Source organism: Diadema antillarum, unplaced genomic scaffold (genome assembly GCF_040938485.1).
Source record: "Diadema antillarum isolate AM-2024a unplaced genomic scaffold, OU_Dant_1.0 scf00000224, whole genome shotgun sequence".
Lineage (NCBI taxonomy): Eukaryota > Metazoa > Echinodermata > Echinoidea > Diadematoida > Diadematidae > Diadema > Diadema antillarum.
Genome location: NW_027271113.1, coordinates 124,946 through 140,525, shown reverse-complemented (window position 1 = coordinate 140,525; position 15,580 = coordinate 124,946). Strand labels below are relative to the sequence as shown.

General features: G+C 38.0%; 1 protein-coding gene across 1 annotated transcript; it reads right to left on the bottom strand.

The window, feature by feature from the left end:
- Positions 1 to 1,723: 1,723 nt before the first annotated feature.
- LOC139724622 (uncharacterized) lies at positions 1,724 to 14,951 on the bottom strand. Its single transcript, XM_071635755.1, has 4 exons — positions 14,905 to 14,951; positions 12,079 to 12,212; positions 10,555 to 10,867; positions 1,724 to 2,166 (listed from the first exon to the last, which is right to left on the bottom strand). The coding sequence occupies exons 1-4, from the start codon at positions 14,948 to 14,950 to the stop codon at positions 1,724 to 1,726; spliced, it is 936 nt and encodes a 311-aa protein (XP_071491856.1). The 5' UTR covers position 14,951.
- Between the last annotated feature and the right edge of the window lie 629 nt (positions 14,952 to 15,580).

The following is a 15,580-nucleotide window of genomic DNA, read 5'->3' as shown; positions in this document are numbered from 1 at the left end:
TAGTTAAGCAACTCTTTTACATAGAATCTCTTTCTCTGTCTCTCTTTCTGTCTTGTCGTAATGAGTTACCGCCTTTTTTATATTAAATGTAAAAAAACACCCAAACACCCTTCCTTGTGAGATTGTGACATATTTACCTCTTTCATTTTTACGTCTGGTTTACCTCTGACATTTTTCATTCTGATATTATTTTTATCTCTGAAATCTTACCCAAGACTTTTGTACCTCTGACATTTCTTCCTGTGATATCATTACCTCTGAATTTTTTACTTCTGAATTCTTTTACCTCTGACATATTTACCTGTGGCATTTGATATGATAAAGTCTGACATTTTTACCTGTCACCTGTGGCACTTTTACCTCTGACATCTGATACGTGACATTTTCATCTGTGATACTTACATTTTTACTTTTAAAATGTGTAACTCTGACACCTGTATCTCTGACATTTCTACCCTTGATCCTTGTTACCTCTGGTATATCAACCTGTGACATTATAACCTCCGACATGTTTACCTGTGACAATTTTAACTCTGACATCTTTACCTGTGACAATTTTAACTCTGACATCTTTACCTCTGACATTTAACCTTTAATATCAATGATGAGCCAACCGATGTGTTGGCTCAGTGAGTAGAGCGGCTGCCCTCACAATCGGGAGGTCGTGGGTTCAAACCCCGGCCGCGTCATACTTGCTGCTACCTTGTTTGCCGTTCAACAGTTGAAAAGGTTAGAGCAACGTCGATCTGGCGCTGCTCAGTGGCTGCCGGGCCCACGATCAATTGGGCAAAAAGAATTTCCATTCTTGGACAATAAAATTTGGAGTTTATATCCAAACAATTGCTATTATTATTATTATTAATATACTTATCTGGGAAATTTTAACTTCTGGCATTTTTACCTTTGATATTTTCACCTCTGACATCTCTACCCGTGAAATGTGTAACTGACATTTTCACCGCTGAGATCTTTACCACTGACGTTTTTACCTCTGACATTTCTACCGCTGACACGATTAACTCTGACAGTTCTACATCTGACATATTTACCTCTGGCTCTGTAACCTCTGACATTTTAACCTTTGACTTTTCTACCTCTAACATTTTTTCTTTACATATATCTTTGACAATTATTACCTGACATTATAAGTGTCTTCCTCTGACATCTTTCCCTCTGACATTATTCCCTCTGAAACTTTTGCCTGTGATATTTCTACCTCTAACATTATTACCTCTGACATTTTTCTCTCTGACAATATTATATATTACCTGCAACCTGACATTTCTACCTCTGGCAATTTACATCAAGTCCATTCTGATCATATCCATGGATACTATAAAGGCGTTACAAGTGAGCAGCAGTGAAAGATAGAGTGAAAACAAGTTTTCCTCGCTGAGTGGTCTAGTGTGCAAAATGGAGTAGAAATCTGATCTATTCATAATACAGCAATAATGCTGTACATCATTTCAGATGTACTCTTGCTATTACTGTGACTTAATTTGCCTTTATTACATTGAGAACTACCAGGTAACTCTTTTTTAAATACGTACTCCTCACAAAAACTCATTGGTTTGACTGGAGTTGAGACTACTGTCGATGTTGCTGAATTTCAGCGAGAGGAAAAAAAAAAGTGGGGAATAGGAAAAGATAAAGAAAAAACTTTAAAAGAAGGAAAAGAAAAAAAGGATAGACAGATAGACAGAAAGAAGAAAAAGGGAACAAACTACAAATACGTGTCGCTAGCTGAACTGTTATCCTTGTCGATCCAGTTGCCATCAAAGGAAACATCCTCAACCCAATCATCTTGATCCATGGATTTGATGCGATCGCGTCTTCCTGAAAGGAGATGCTTGCCACTGGAATCGCTTGGTGCACGTTCGGTCTTTTCGCTGGTCTCATTTACACCCTTCTCCACCACGAGGTGACCAGCATCATCTGCGGCTCCAGCGAACGTCCCGCTTTTCCTCTTGCTAAGGCGGAGGCGTCTGAGATAGTATGGTTTCCGCTTGCGCCGACGACAGGCACAACACAGCAGGGTCGTCACGATAACCAGCACTGCCCCACAAGCGGCAACGATCCATGGTAGCAACTTGATTTTCTCAATAACCGAGCCTGTGTCTACCGTAGTCGTAAAGACGGTTGTATCAATCGGGAACGCCGTTCGCTCTGTAGGCAATGGAGTACGTCCTGAAGAAGGGTTGCTGGCATTCGTGGTACATGGGATAACCGACTTTTGAGATGTCGTGAATTCAATCTTTACATGACCATACCAACTAGCAGTGAGCATAGTCTCAAAGTGTAAGGTGTGATTGTGAATAAATCCCTGAGTAGTATTACCGTTAATGCTGACAGTTACATTTCCCGTCTCATTTGCAAATAATCCGTCAATCGTACAAGGGATATTTGTCAAGTTTCCCGCCTGATCTGTCATAGAAGGTAACAAGCAATCACAGTCAAAGACACGGACGCTGAAAGTAGTCTTATTCAAAGCTACAGGTCCCCATGTTTGATTGGTGCAATCTAATGTTTGACAAGTGTACTGCCCAGAATCTGTAGGCCTAATGTGCGAGATTCCAAGCAGGAGTTGTCTATGGTGGTCTGTGGAGTTTTGAATGTCAGTCCAAAATCTCGAGTCAATCGTGTCATTTTGATCGAGTAAGCAGTGATTTTCAGGATCAAACACTGATATATTTTCAGAAGTCCCGGTGTGGTCGGACGACCTGTACCATAGAGCACCATGTTGCGAAGTGTTGGGAAGTACGCACTCTAAAGTTAGGTTTCCCCCAGATGCAACGTCCATACCTCTGTTCCCTTGAGAAGACGATATGAGTATCAGCTGGATCGCTACCATAATCCTCAATACTTCAGGGGATACGAGAATGCAGGTTGATAACACCCTGTTCATACTTAGATGTGGCTTCGTGGTAACCTTGGAGAAATTGGTATCGAAGGCGAAGAATACAAATATGCAAGTGTCACCTATCGGCCTTGGACCAGCGCAATCGCCTGGAGATTATCATGAAAATAATCGCATTATCTCTCTTGTCCTTAAAAGTATATCGTAAGGGACAGCAGATGGACGAAACACACAAACTGAAATATGTCATCCAATCACCAACCTGTTCCCCCGACGTCGATCAATAATGGGTGTAAAGGCAGTCTGCTCTATACTGATCCCGTTCACGCAAAGTTACGGAGAAGCATGTATGGACTGTCGCGTTTAGATTGTGAATGGTAAGGTAAGCTGGACTCATATGTTACCAGAATTAGACTGAACAATTAATTGAGGAAGTATTTTGCTCGGTGTATTATATGTGAATCCGAAAGTAAAAGTTGTCAATCTTCATTCGACCCGGCGATGTGACAGGTCACTGTCGCGTGATTATTATAGCTCTTTCATATGATTCTCTTTCTGGAGTACTTTAGAATGCATTTATATGGGATTGAATGAGAACAAAGGTTATGGATGGACTTAATTGTGTGCAATATGTACTGCATCGTATTGATGATATTGATAGAGTCTTTAATGTAAAACTTATGCCCGATGAGTGGTTCCAGGAACAAATATGCATAAAACCTTGATACTGTTAAACACATCCACACAACAAACACACACACACACACACACACACACACACACACATTATCGAGAAAACTGACAACTCTGCTAATGAGTGGATTCCATTCATTTGACAAATCAATACCGCTCTCGAAGAATAAAATCAACAATCTTCTAATAAAATAATGCAACTCACAATATGCCAAAGAATATGATTTAATCTACGTTGTAATCATATCAGACTCTCTTATCGGTGTTCATCATAATTATACCTGTGATGTGAAAAGTGGGAAGGAACGGTAGGCGAAGCTAGATTTCATCGGGTACTTCATTGGCCGAGCTTTCAGTCCTTTAGTGGACCTACATCAGGGCTGCATTAACATACAAGAGAAAATTAATCCTTACAATATCACTCTGCGAAAGGCAATGCTTAATTCATGTCTGGTCCACTTGAAAAAGCTTTGAACTTGAACTTCATTTAATTTCAAAGAGAAACATGATATTTGGGTATCACACATTAATGATATATTAACAAAATATAATATACACTACTTACAAGAGGCACATTTGCACAATTACCGTTTACTGGCATACTAGGAAAACAAACTGACAGTCTCGCTGTGCAATGTTCTAATATCATGATATTATTCACCTACCAATATTAGGATATTGCACAGCTGGTCTCTCAATGCCAGTGAAGGTTTAATGTAAAATGTACCCAGTAGATCGTGTATGTCGTTTTATGGCAATACGTTATCACCGTATGGAATCCAGGTATCATGTTTCTCTTTAGAGTTAACTTAAGTTCAAAGTTTCAAAAAGCATGACAAACATGATTATGTTGTAACCCTACCCGTAAGTATATGTGACCGTGCACCTCAAAACGATCATAAAGTCGCACACACTGATTTTGCGCGAGGACTGAAAATACGTGAAATGGGTCAACCTAGCCGAACTTGACTTTTTCATATTTACTGAAAGAGTGGGTCTTCTTTTACATTATGCTAAAATTTGGTATCATAAAACGGGCAGGAAAGTGTGTTTTTTTTTAGTAGTTTATCTCGAACATTTTTGGTAGAATAGTGTGATTAGGTGTGTCTTTAGAATCCCTTTTTCATTTCTGAAAAACCTTGTCCACACTCTTCACTTTCAACTCTAATAACTTTTGAAAGGATAGTGCTACTGCTTTGAAAATTGGCATTAATCATGGACAGAATGTGTTAATGAGGCATATTTAATTTCACTTAAATTTGATAATCCCTTCATTGTTGTTACTCTGGTGGTTTACTTCCTGTTTTTTGTCCCATTCATCGCACAGCCAGCACGGTTTGGTAAAGATTAAGCGCTTGAATAGACACTGTACTTCAGAGCCTCTTTTCTCAGTTAACGCTTTTCCTGAGTTTGTGCTTTCTTTCCAATATTTAGATAGGTTAGGAGAGTCCATTTGATTTGAGTTATACATCACTTTAAAGCTTAAAGTCTGCTCTTTCAAAATATGGTCTTAACTAAAAATTCATGTCTGGCGACTTTTTGTTTATTTTGAGGTGCAGAGTCACATATGGTTTTATGCAGTGTGATGCTGCGAGGAATAATTTCTCTCGTAAGTTCATGTAGTCCAGGAAGGTCAAATACTGACAAAATCAACAACAACAAAAACAACAACAAAAACAACAACAACAACAAAGCTCGGCCAATGAAATACCTGCTAAAATCTATAGCTATACCTCTACCGCCTCTTCCTACTTCTCAATATAGGGCCTTTATGGCCATATATTGTGAAGAAGGAACACTGCGTCTGTACTCGGTACATGCCCTTCATCGCGCTATACTAGACATGATTTACCATATTATGTATGTGTTATGTTATCTATATAATCATATATATATATATGCCAATCAAAATAAGTGATGCAATTTAGGTTTCATGTATCATATTTTTCTCTTACACCGGTGTTCCTTGAATATGACATAATAAGAAAGCTTAATTAATCATTTTTAAACTGACACCTGTCCTAACTTGCTATATGACGTTGTGTTCCTGGAATGTTCTGTACAGCTAAGTATGGGAACACATCGAAAGTGAAAAGTCACATCAATTCTGCCAGTTATTGATAATGTATTGTTTCGGTGAAATAATTAAGGCCATCGGAATAAGCAATGAAAACTCCCATTTCCTAAACACCAGATAATTGCTTGATCAACCTTCATGTTAAATTTAAATCTGCAGATACTATACTGCAGTTATTAATTCATGGATGAAGCCTGGAATCTATTCGAGAAATTATATATTGTATATATAATGAGTGTGTGCGAGCGTTTGTGTGTGTGTGTGTGTGTGTGTGTGTGTGTGTGTAGGCTCACAACTTTAATAGAAGATCACCAGCGACATAATGCTCGTACATGATGCGTGACTCTCCTGCACTGCAAAAACAATGGTGTTAAATCCAACACCATGGGTGTTGATTTTAACACTTTCCCGGTATCTATATCGGAAAACACCGGTTGGTGTTATTTAACACCAAATTCTGGAATTAAACAATTCAATTCTGTTTTTGGTGTTAAAGAAGAGTCCAACACCAATCTTTGGTGTTGCAATTTAATTCTGTTTTTGGTGTTAAAAAAAATCCAACACCAATGTTTGGTGTTGCAATTTAATTCTGTTTTTGGTGTAAAAAACAAGATTCCAACACCAATTTTTGGTGTTGCAATTCAATTCTATTTGTGGTATTAAAAAGAAAAAGATTCCAACACCAATCTTTGGTGTTGCAATTCAATTCTATTTTTGGTGTTGAAAAGAAAAAAAAAAAGAAAGATTCCAACACCAATCTTTGGTGTTGCAATTCAATTCTATTTTCGGTGATAAAATTTAACACCATTATTTTAACAACAGTGATATGCAGAATTCAACCCCAAATTGTTGTTAAAACAAAAACCAACGATTTAGCACCAACAATTCAATCCAACTCACTCTATCAATGCATTAGAATCAAACACAGAAATTCATTACACATTACACATAGAGAAGGGAAAAGGAACAAACCAAATTATCTTGACAAACAAAACTTGGTTCTTGTTTATTCAAGAAACTGGAAAAAGGAATTATCATGATGAACAATACACAACTTACACCTAAAGAATACAACTTGTATTCTACATCTGGATCAAGAGAAGAAAATGTTAAAATGTACAAAGTTTTGCCCAATTTGGGAGCCACCCTGTATACTAAAGTAGTTAAAGGCAAAAAATATGCATGTGGGTATTTCTATTTATATGGGTACCAAAGTATGACCTCAAATTGGTTAATACGTAATGAAACTAAGCTGTTTTGTACTGTGTTATACCTAAGATAAAAGCCAATAATCATTACACTCACAAACACTCGCATATTTCTTTGGTAACATGTTCATTCACAATTAGCCCCTAAATGTTTCATGTGTAACATGAACATGACATCACATGATATCACACAATTACTCCTGGTACCCATATGAAAAGAAATACCCATGTAGGTACTTGGTTGTCTTGAGTCTCTTTCTCATTTTTTTTTTCCTCAACCAAGTTAACAAAAAGCTATTTGTACATCAAAACATGCATTTTCCTTTCTCTTTTTCCTCCAGGAAATAAGCAACAACAAATCAATCTGTGCATTTCCAAATCCTTGGCTTTCATGCACATGCATCATAAATTTGCTTTTCCCGAAAGAAAAAAAGATGGAAAATATTACATATATTACATTACAAAAATATTATAAAATTTTTCAGTGCACACTTGGTCAGATGTTCAAAAGGAAAAATGTACCAAAAATTAGCATTCTTTAAGATTAAATTAATGATCGGCGGCCAAGATCTGGGGGGGGGGGGGGGGCTACAGATAAATATAGCCCGGGCTACATAGGGTTAACAAGAGTCCACAATATCTTATTGATTGAAGTTATTTTTGAACATTTTGTTACCATTTACCAAAACCATACATAACATCGGCTCTACAGGTCTAAATTACTTGAAAAGAACATGCCTTGGTGCCACGTACTTCCTCGAGTCTGTGTTTGACAAATTTGTCATTAAATCTAGTGGTTTGTAGTCAACAAGTTCCTTTTGATTCTTGACAACATGACCACGTGGAAAACTTATTTCTACTGTAAAGGCATGATAGTGTGAATAATAATGCAATGTATCTAGCAAGAGAAGTACAAAAAAAATGTCATTGTTGTGTACAATGATATGCTCTATTTGACCAAACAGTGGAAGCTCATCGACATCATGGCAGACCAAAAGAGACAACTGATAATGTGTACCATACACTTTAACCCAATTGGCATCAAAGACTTCAGAAGAGAGTTCCTCTACTTGGAGTTTCTCTTGCACAGTCTGTCTAATATTTTCATCTAAATCTGACAATAAAAGTGAAGTACCTGGCCCAACCTCGAGACACTCCAAAGGATGGTTTGACTGAAGATGGAACGTTAGTGCTGTCTGATGTTTCTTTGCAAGTGATTTACATATGTTTTTGTAATTACGTACAGATTCTGCAACACGGCCAAAATAGTGATGTTTCGCTTCGTACCGCATACACCATACATGTACGAGTGGCCCAACTTCTCTCAAACATGTAGCATAATGCACCATGAAATGATGCTTTGGCAACCACCTATTGGCAGGAAATGTTTTTTGAAAGTGTGTGTGATGTTCTTCAGTGAGAACAGACAACTGGGCTATCAAGCCTGCTGTTAATTGGGGAGCAAAAATAATATCCATACAATCTAGTAATCTTAGCAGCAGTTCCCAGTAGACGTTTCCTTCTTCAATGTCATGAGCTATGATGAATGGAAGATTTCTTATCAAGCACCAAGCCTACATTGCCTTTTGACCCACATCATTGCCAGCTGTTCTCAGTTTAATGTAGGATGGTTTGTTCTTGTTATCTGTACGGTTTAAGCAATGGCTGGCAACTCTCTGATTCAGTTCATCATGGGTCAAGAGTGGTGGTTGCCTTTCATAGATGAAATATTCTAGTACAAGTTTCAGCTCATACTGAACTATGCCTTCCAACAGATCATGCATTATATCAAGTGAAAAATTTGTCAAGATATGAAAGTAAATACAATCATTCAATACAGTTTTTTGTTTAACTTCAAACACATGTGACAGTGTAGTTTGAGCTTCAGCTTCTTGTAAATGTTGCTCATAAGTCTGCCTGGTGCGCATTTCCATTAACACCTCTTTTAATGTGTTCTGCGCCTCTTCCTTGCTTGTCACACACAATCGACAGTAATAATTAGCAGAAAAGCTCTGTACAAAACCAAACAGGGCATTTGCACCTAGATTATCAGCACTAATTTGAGTAATGGTTCCCCTCTTCACAATGCCATTAGGAAGAGTAATGCCAACTGTTGACAGAATGTTAATGTCTTTCACAATATGCTTGAGAATAGCATTAAATCCATATTTTTTGGCATCTTCAGCATACCACAGAGCTACAAGATTGATATTGGAAAGAATAGAATTATACTTTGGTGGCAGATTTTTCAAAATGAAATAAAAGGCACCTAACTTGTGAATTTTTGTTTTTGAACCGATGGGGTTTACAGTTTCAAAGTCATCATAAAAACAGTGAATTTGTAGGGCATTTTCATCTTCATGGAAAAGAGGGATTTTCTCAAATTGTGCACCATCACAGTAATCTCTCATTACACCATCAGTGCTCCTATGGTCATGAGTAGCAAAATGCAATATATCTTCATTGCTCAAAAGTTGCTTTAAAGATTCTAAAATGGGTATATAAACAAAGGTATCTTCAATAGCAATCTGTTCATACTGCTTACTTCTTTTATTTAGACGACTTTCATACCGGATGCCTAACTTTATTTCTTGTGGTTCAACAAGTCCAAGTGTTGCACAATATTTCATCCGCTTATATTCTGAGTTCAAATTTTCAAATGGCTTTTCAAGCATAGCAAAATGCGTCTGTATTTCTCTATAAGCTTCGGACTCAATGGGCAGTTTATGTTTCAAGAAAGTAGCCTTAACTGCCGCTGATGCACTTTTTACTACATCACCTACAATCAAACTGGTTGATTCCACGATGTCATTTACAACTTTTCCAGAGTTTGCACTGTTTGCTGAAAATTTTGAAATTACTTTTGCACACTGCCTATTCAAATCTTCAGCGGATAAAATGTCATCTTCTGCATGTATATCCTGATCTTGATCACTGTCGTCATTATCATTACTGTTTCCTGCAAAGCTCTCTTCGAATGATTCACCAGCTTTCTCATTTTCAGTAAACTGTTCTTGATTATCTGGCAAACCAGATTTAAGGTGAGTCTGCAAATGCCCTCGAAATCCACGAAAAGAATAAAATGTTCTTGCACAAGCTCCCTGTCCACAGATTAACACCTCTTTTCCTCCTTCACTTAGTCCATGACTTAATCTTAAATGTTGCACCAACTTTGGTATTGCAAAATTTCTCTTGCATTTGAAGCAAATCATGGTGTGAATAATTTGGATCTTAAAACGCCAACGGATTTCTCCTGCACACTGTAAACCCACCACTTGACGAGAAAAGCACAAAATACGAAAAAATCAAGCAAGAGGCGCACTGATCAGACTTTACTGGAAGAGTTAAGAGCTAGACACTAGAAGAAGATGAAGAAGGAGGAAGCATCAAATCGATCAAGTACATATATGTACACTGTAAACCTATATCAGCTTTGTATACAGTACACGTCGTGCTAATTACTAGTAAACAATACAATGCACAGCACGATGCAAAACAATGCCGTCGCACTGTGAACGCCACATTGCACACGAAACGACATACTAGTACATGTACTATGTAGTGTCGTGTGTATGTTTACAAACACGAATTACTAGTACAGTACCCTGTACGTGTGGATTTGGGAGGTCGAGTGCGCGCTAGCTAGCTGAAAACGTGTGCATGACCAGAAACAAAACATGACCTTTGACATAATCTGCATATTTTCCCCGGTGTTTCACCGAGACAACCTTTCAGTTCGGGCACTCTCGGTGATTCGCGGGAAACTCCAACATCAATCTCGAAAACAGCTGTCTGGGTGAAGGTCCAGAACTGATGAAGAGACTGGCAGTAATGCAAGCCAAAGACAAAGTGCGTCTTGAAGAGTTCATCTACTGCTCCTTCCACCGTACAGGCACCACATGGAATGGCCTTGTGATCGACAATGAGCAAGTAACTGCTGATACAGGCCTTAGAATTTCCAATTCCAAGAAGGAACGGTTGGCTCTGGGTCTGTTTGGTGCCATCCAGAAAATCTTGAATGCTCCCTCCACTCTGTGTTTGAAACAAATTACATGTACTAGTAAACGATGAAACTAGCAGTTACCCTTTTCCCACTTGTTAATTCTATCAAAACTCTATCTTTATCATCACTGTTACCATCATCATACATACATACATATATAGTGGGGGGATCTGGATGTTTTGTGGAAAATGTCTGCAATGTGCAAAGTAGCACAACGTTTTCTGACTTTTTTCTCAATTTAAGAGGCCTGATTAGACTAAAGGCCACCGCATTCGATATGACTTTCTGTCACACAACTCAGCGACTTAAGATCTGAAATAAAACAGAATATACGCACTGTTTATTTCAATATGATAGTCGGCAAGTTGTGCGACCAAAGATTTGTATGATATGCAGTGGCCTTCAGGCTGCATGTTGCAGACTATCAAGGCTTGGCTGCAAGTGATGCTCCATCATAACTCTTGAGCAAATAGGAAAAGTGCATAAATCACAGGGCTTGTGCATGATGGTGACATCCATGTGCAGCGTAGTCTCCCCTATAACTTGTATCTCGCTCAATTCACTTTATGGTTAATGAACTGAACAGAGATATACACTGTAGCTACATTCTTCAACCAGGACTTTGCACAGAAAATTTTATAAACGTATAGAGGTAGGCTGTAGAGGCCTGGTAAAAAATGCAAGTATTTTCAAAGCAGGTTTTAAGTATCTGATTGAGAAGAGTCTTTCTAATATGGTTGAGTCATTTCAACTCACACAAAAGGAGACACTGTGAAAATAAGGATTTTAAAATTTCCTTCACAATTATTTTCTTGCTGCAAATTTGTAATCAATTTCCAATATCGAGGCAAAAAGTACTGACCTTTTGTTTATTGATATAACTCTACATTTAGGGCTGTGAAAATGTCACGCTGAAACATATTCCTAGTAGGATTGAAGTATGGCAACCCTGTTTGCAGTAGGTCCATCTCGTTCTAGCGCATTGTCACTCCTAATAATCTTAGGATAGGTTCAGTTTTTGAACAGGCCCAAAGTTCTTGAGCACCCTCTTAGTCCAAGCCAGTCTAAGCACATTCATGAAATTCTTAGATAGACCATTGCTACATCTACTCCCTGTGTACACACATTTAGTCAGTTTTGGCAACATTTTCTAGAATGCAGTGAGAACATGCAAGGTGTGACGAGGGTACTAATAACATTATTTATTTATAGTCCACTTTTATACTGAAAAGCTACATACCTTCTGAAACTGAATAATCCTTGAGATTGCTGAGGAAATGGATACTTTTGCTGAGGCAGCTTTAGACCTCCCTTGGCTTGCAGGAGGCAACAGGCACAAGAGGAGGAGGATGGCAGATGTACCAGAATTCCATCCTGTATTTCAAAATGCAAAATAATAAAATCAAGCAGGCTTTCTAGTAGATCATGGTGAAAAAGTAGGAGAAAAAAAATAGGAGCTAAATTTCAGTAAAAGTAGGAGAAAAGTAGGACATGCACTTTTTTGTGAGTTTTCGATCAATACTCACCTTGTAATGAAGAGTCAAACTCACTGTGAACGCCTGAAATGATTAATCACTGAGTTACTACAGTTGCATGTAAAATCATTTACCCCCCCCCCCCCCCCCCCCCCCCATTTGGACACTCTGGCAAAACAATTAGTAACAATACACATGCAGATTATTCCTAAATCTTACAAGTGCATGGTGAGCAGATACTTTATTACAATCACATGTATCAGATTAGTAGTCATTGATTGTCTATAATTAAAAACCTTGATCATTCATGCATGAAGAGATGGTCCAGTGAGTAATTTGTGGTCATTTTCGGAACTTGCTGTGATCACTGAAATGTAACTTGTAATGCTCTGAATGATCACAGCTTAATTGTTCCCTTTTTGTAAAAGATTAAAATATTTTTTTCCTTTAATAAATATACAATTCTTGTACTTCCATGGGTTCTGTTCATTTTGACATGAATTAAACTTTGAGTTATCAATCTCATTGGTAATTTCTGTACAAACTCATTGAAGGCAACTTTTACTCAACATTCATTTAAAGGGGAGTTTCAGTAGTTGTCTAGAGGGCGCTATAGCAATATAATTATTTTGAGATTTGAATGGGAAAACTCTTAGGAAAACTGACACAGAATAATCCAAGGAGGGGGCACAACAGGAGTTGTCATAAACAACTTTCATTCTTTACTTATAAAGGTATCTACACACAAAACAACTTGACTGATCTTCTTGTGGATCTGGAGAAGAAGATGTTTGAAATTTTGAGAATTTTGCACCCTGGGGGCCCTCCCCCTGGGCCCCCATGGGGCTACAGTTATCATTTGAACAACTCTACCCAACAGAATGATTCTCTGCAAGTTTGACTAAAAGCCGACCATTCGTTCTGCAGAAGAAGATGAAAATATAAAAGTTTACAGATGACGCACACCGCACAACGGACAAGGGACGGCAGACAAAAACGGATGGCAACAGCTCACTTGAACCTTCGGCTAAGGTGAGCTAAAAATGATGCACATGGCCTCGCATCATTTGATCTTTTGACCCCTAGATGACCTTTCACCTCATCATCCTCATCAACTCACATCTGGTAATACCCAAGGATTATTTGTTCCAAGTTTGAACAAAATTGATGCAGAAATAGAGAAATGAGAGCAAGTTCAACAAAAGCCTTTAACATTTTTCTAACACAGCAACAGGAAAAGTGATTACTATGTCAATCTCTGCCAGAACTTTGTTCAGGTGAGACAAAAAGGAGGGGGGGGGGGGGGCACTGAGTGAGGGAGTGAAGGGACAAAGCAGGGGGAGTGTGTGGGAAGGGGTTCTGCCATCAGAATAGCAGAAATCAAGCCAAGTGTATAATAATATGGACGACGTCCAAAGCAGTCATCCAATGTCGAGTAATTGAAAACCGTGCCAATATGGACAGTATTCAAAATGTTGTCTACAAATAATCAAGGGCAAAGGTCAAAGGTCAAGGTCAAAGCTTGAGGTCACAGATCATTGCCACGTCCATAGGTATACATATACCAAGTTTGAAGTTGTTTCTCCAAACCTTTCTTGAGATATTACGAGAAAGAGCCATTTTCATGTTTAATCAAGGTCAAAGGTCAAGGTCAAAGCTTGAGGTAACAGATCATTGCCACGTCCATAGGTATACATATACCAAGTTTGAAGTTGTTTCTCCAAACCTTTCTTGAGATATTACGAGAAAGAGCTATTTTCATGTTTAATCAAGGTCGAAGGTCAAGGTCAAAGGTTGAGGTCAAAGATCATTGTCACCTCCATAGGTATACATATACCAAGTTTGAAGTTGTTTGCCCAAACCGTTCTTGAGATATTGCGAGAAAGATCTATTTTCATTTGTTTTATATAACCCATGTGACATTGAATTACCTTTGATCTTTGCTTTTAAGCTCAACCTCAACACAAAAATGAGCTTAATATCAGGAAAGTCCTAAAGGATACCGATACCAAATATGAACTTGTTTGGTTAACTCGGAGCCAAGATATAGATCGATGAAAAAGTGGATACCAAATTGTTGACAGACAGATGGAGAGACAGACGGACAAATATGACGGCATAAGGTCTTTCCTTTGGACGACTTAAAAATGTTAAAAGTTAAAGTTAGATGGGTAAAATGCAGGGGAAGGTTTGGAAGGGACTGCCCCATCTAAGGGTAGGGAAAATTTAGCAATTGGCATCTTAGAAATAAACTTTTTCTGATGCACATTTAAGTGAGTACAATATACTTTCAGAGTATTGGAAATTGTTTTTTGTAAAAAAAAAAATCCTATGGAGTGGAATAACTAGATGAGGGGATGATCCGGGAGGGAGTCCCCTCTCAGGGTGGGGAAAATTGTGTATGGCTACTCGAAAATAAGCTTCCTGGCCCACATTTGTGTTGTGTTTATGTGGGAGTGTGATTATGCTCCATGAAAAATTGACCATCACTAGAATGTTTAATGATAAAGTTGGTTTAATTTTAACTTCTGATGACACTTCAGACTCTTTATGAAATTAGAGGGTGCATTCCAGGGAATGTGCAAAAATACCTTCTTTGTTCTGGTCAGAACTGTCAAAAGATGACAGGAGCTCCATGACTGTCAAATTTCCATTCTGCTTCAGAAGTTGTCGAGCAAGTGCCACTGAATGATTGGAGTAAACATTTACAATAGAAGCAATTCCTTCCCAAGTGACTGCTACAATTTTCGAATTCTTGTACACAGCAAAAATGGTATCAGATACATAGATCAGAAAACGTTGCACAAAAATTTGTCCCAGCAATAAGAATGAATTCCTGCCATAAATTATTATTATTATTATTATTCTTATTTTGGTTAATCATACTTCATGTACAATGATTTGTGTATTCCTTTATTAACAAAATTCATGAAATGACTTATTGATTATTCCCCTGTGTTTCCCATTCTCATCATAAATAGCGAGACGGTAATATCCGGCAAAGACCAGTATTTACCCCACAGTATTTATCAGCTGGGGCCAACCATGGGAAAAACAGCACTCGTGTCATATGCTACTGTTGTAAACTTTGACAGAGTTGTCCGCCCAGATTTGAAATACGTAATCATACATTTATAGCATAAGAATGCTAGGCACAACAAATAATTAAAAAGGCGTACTATACTAGAAACACTGCAATTACTAGATCTTCTTGAATTAGGAGTAAATTTACACCAGCCAGGGACTTGGTGATACCAGGGAGATGGC

Excerpts from the sequence above, each read along its gene's own strand:
- LOC139724622 (XM_071635755.1), bottom strand. The coding sequence starts at position 14,950 with ATGGAGCTCCTGTCATCTTTTGACAGTTCTGACCAGAACAAAGAAG. Across the intron at positions 12,213-14,904 it reads TTCTGACCAGAACAAAGAAG|GATGGAATTCTGGTACATCT; the intron begins GTATTTTTGCAC and ends TTTGAAATACAG. Across the intron at positions 10,868-12,078 it reads GGATTATTCAGTTTCAGAAG|AGTGGAGGGAGCATTCAAGA; the intron begins GTATGTAGCTTT and ends TTTCAAACACAG.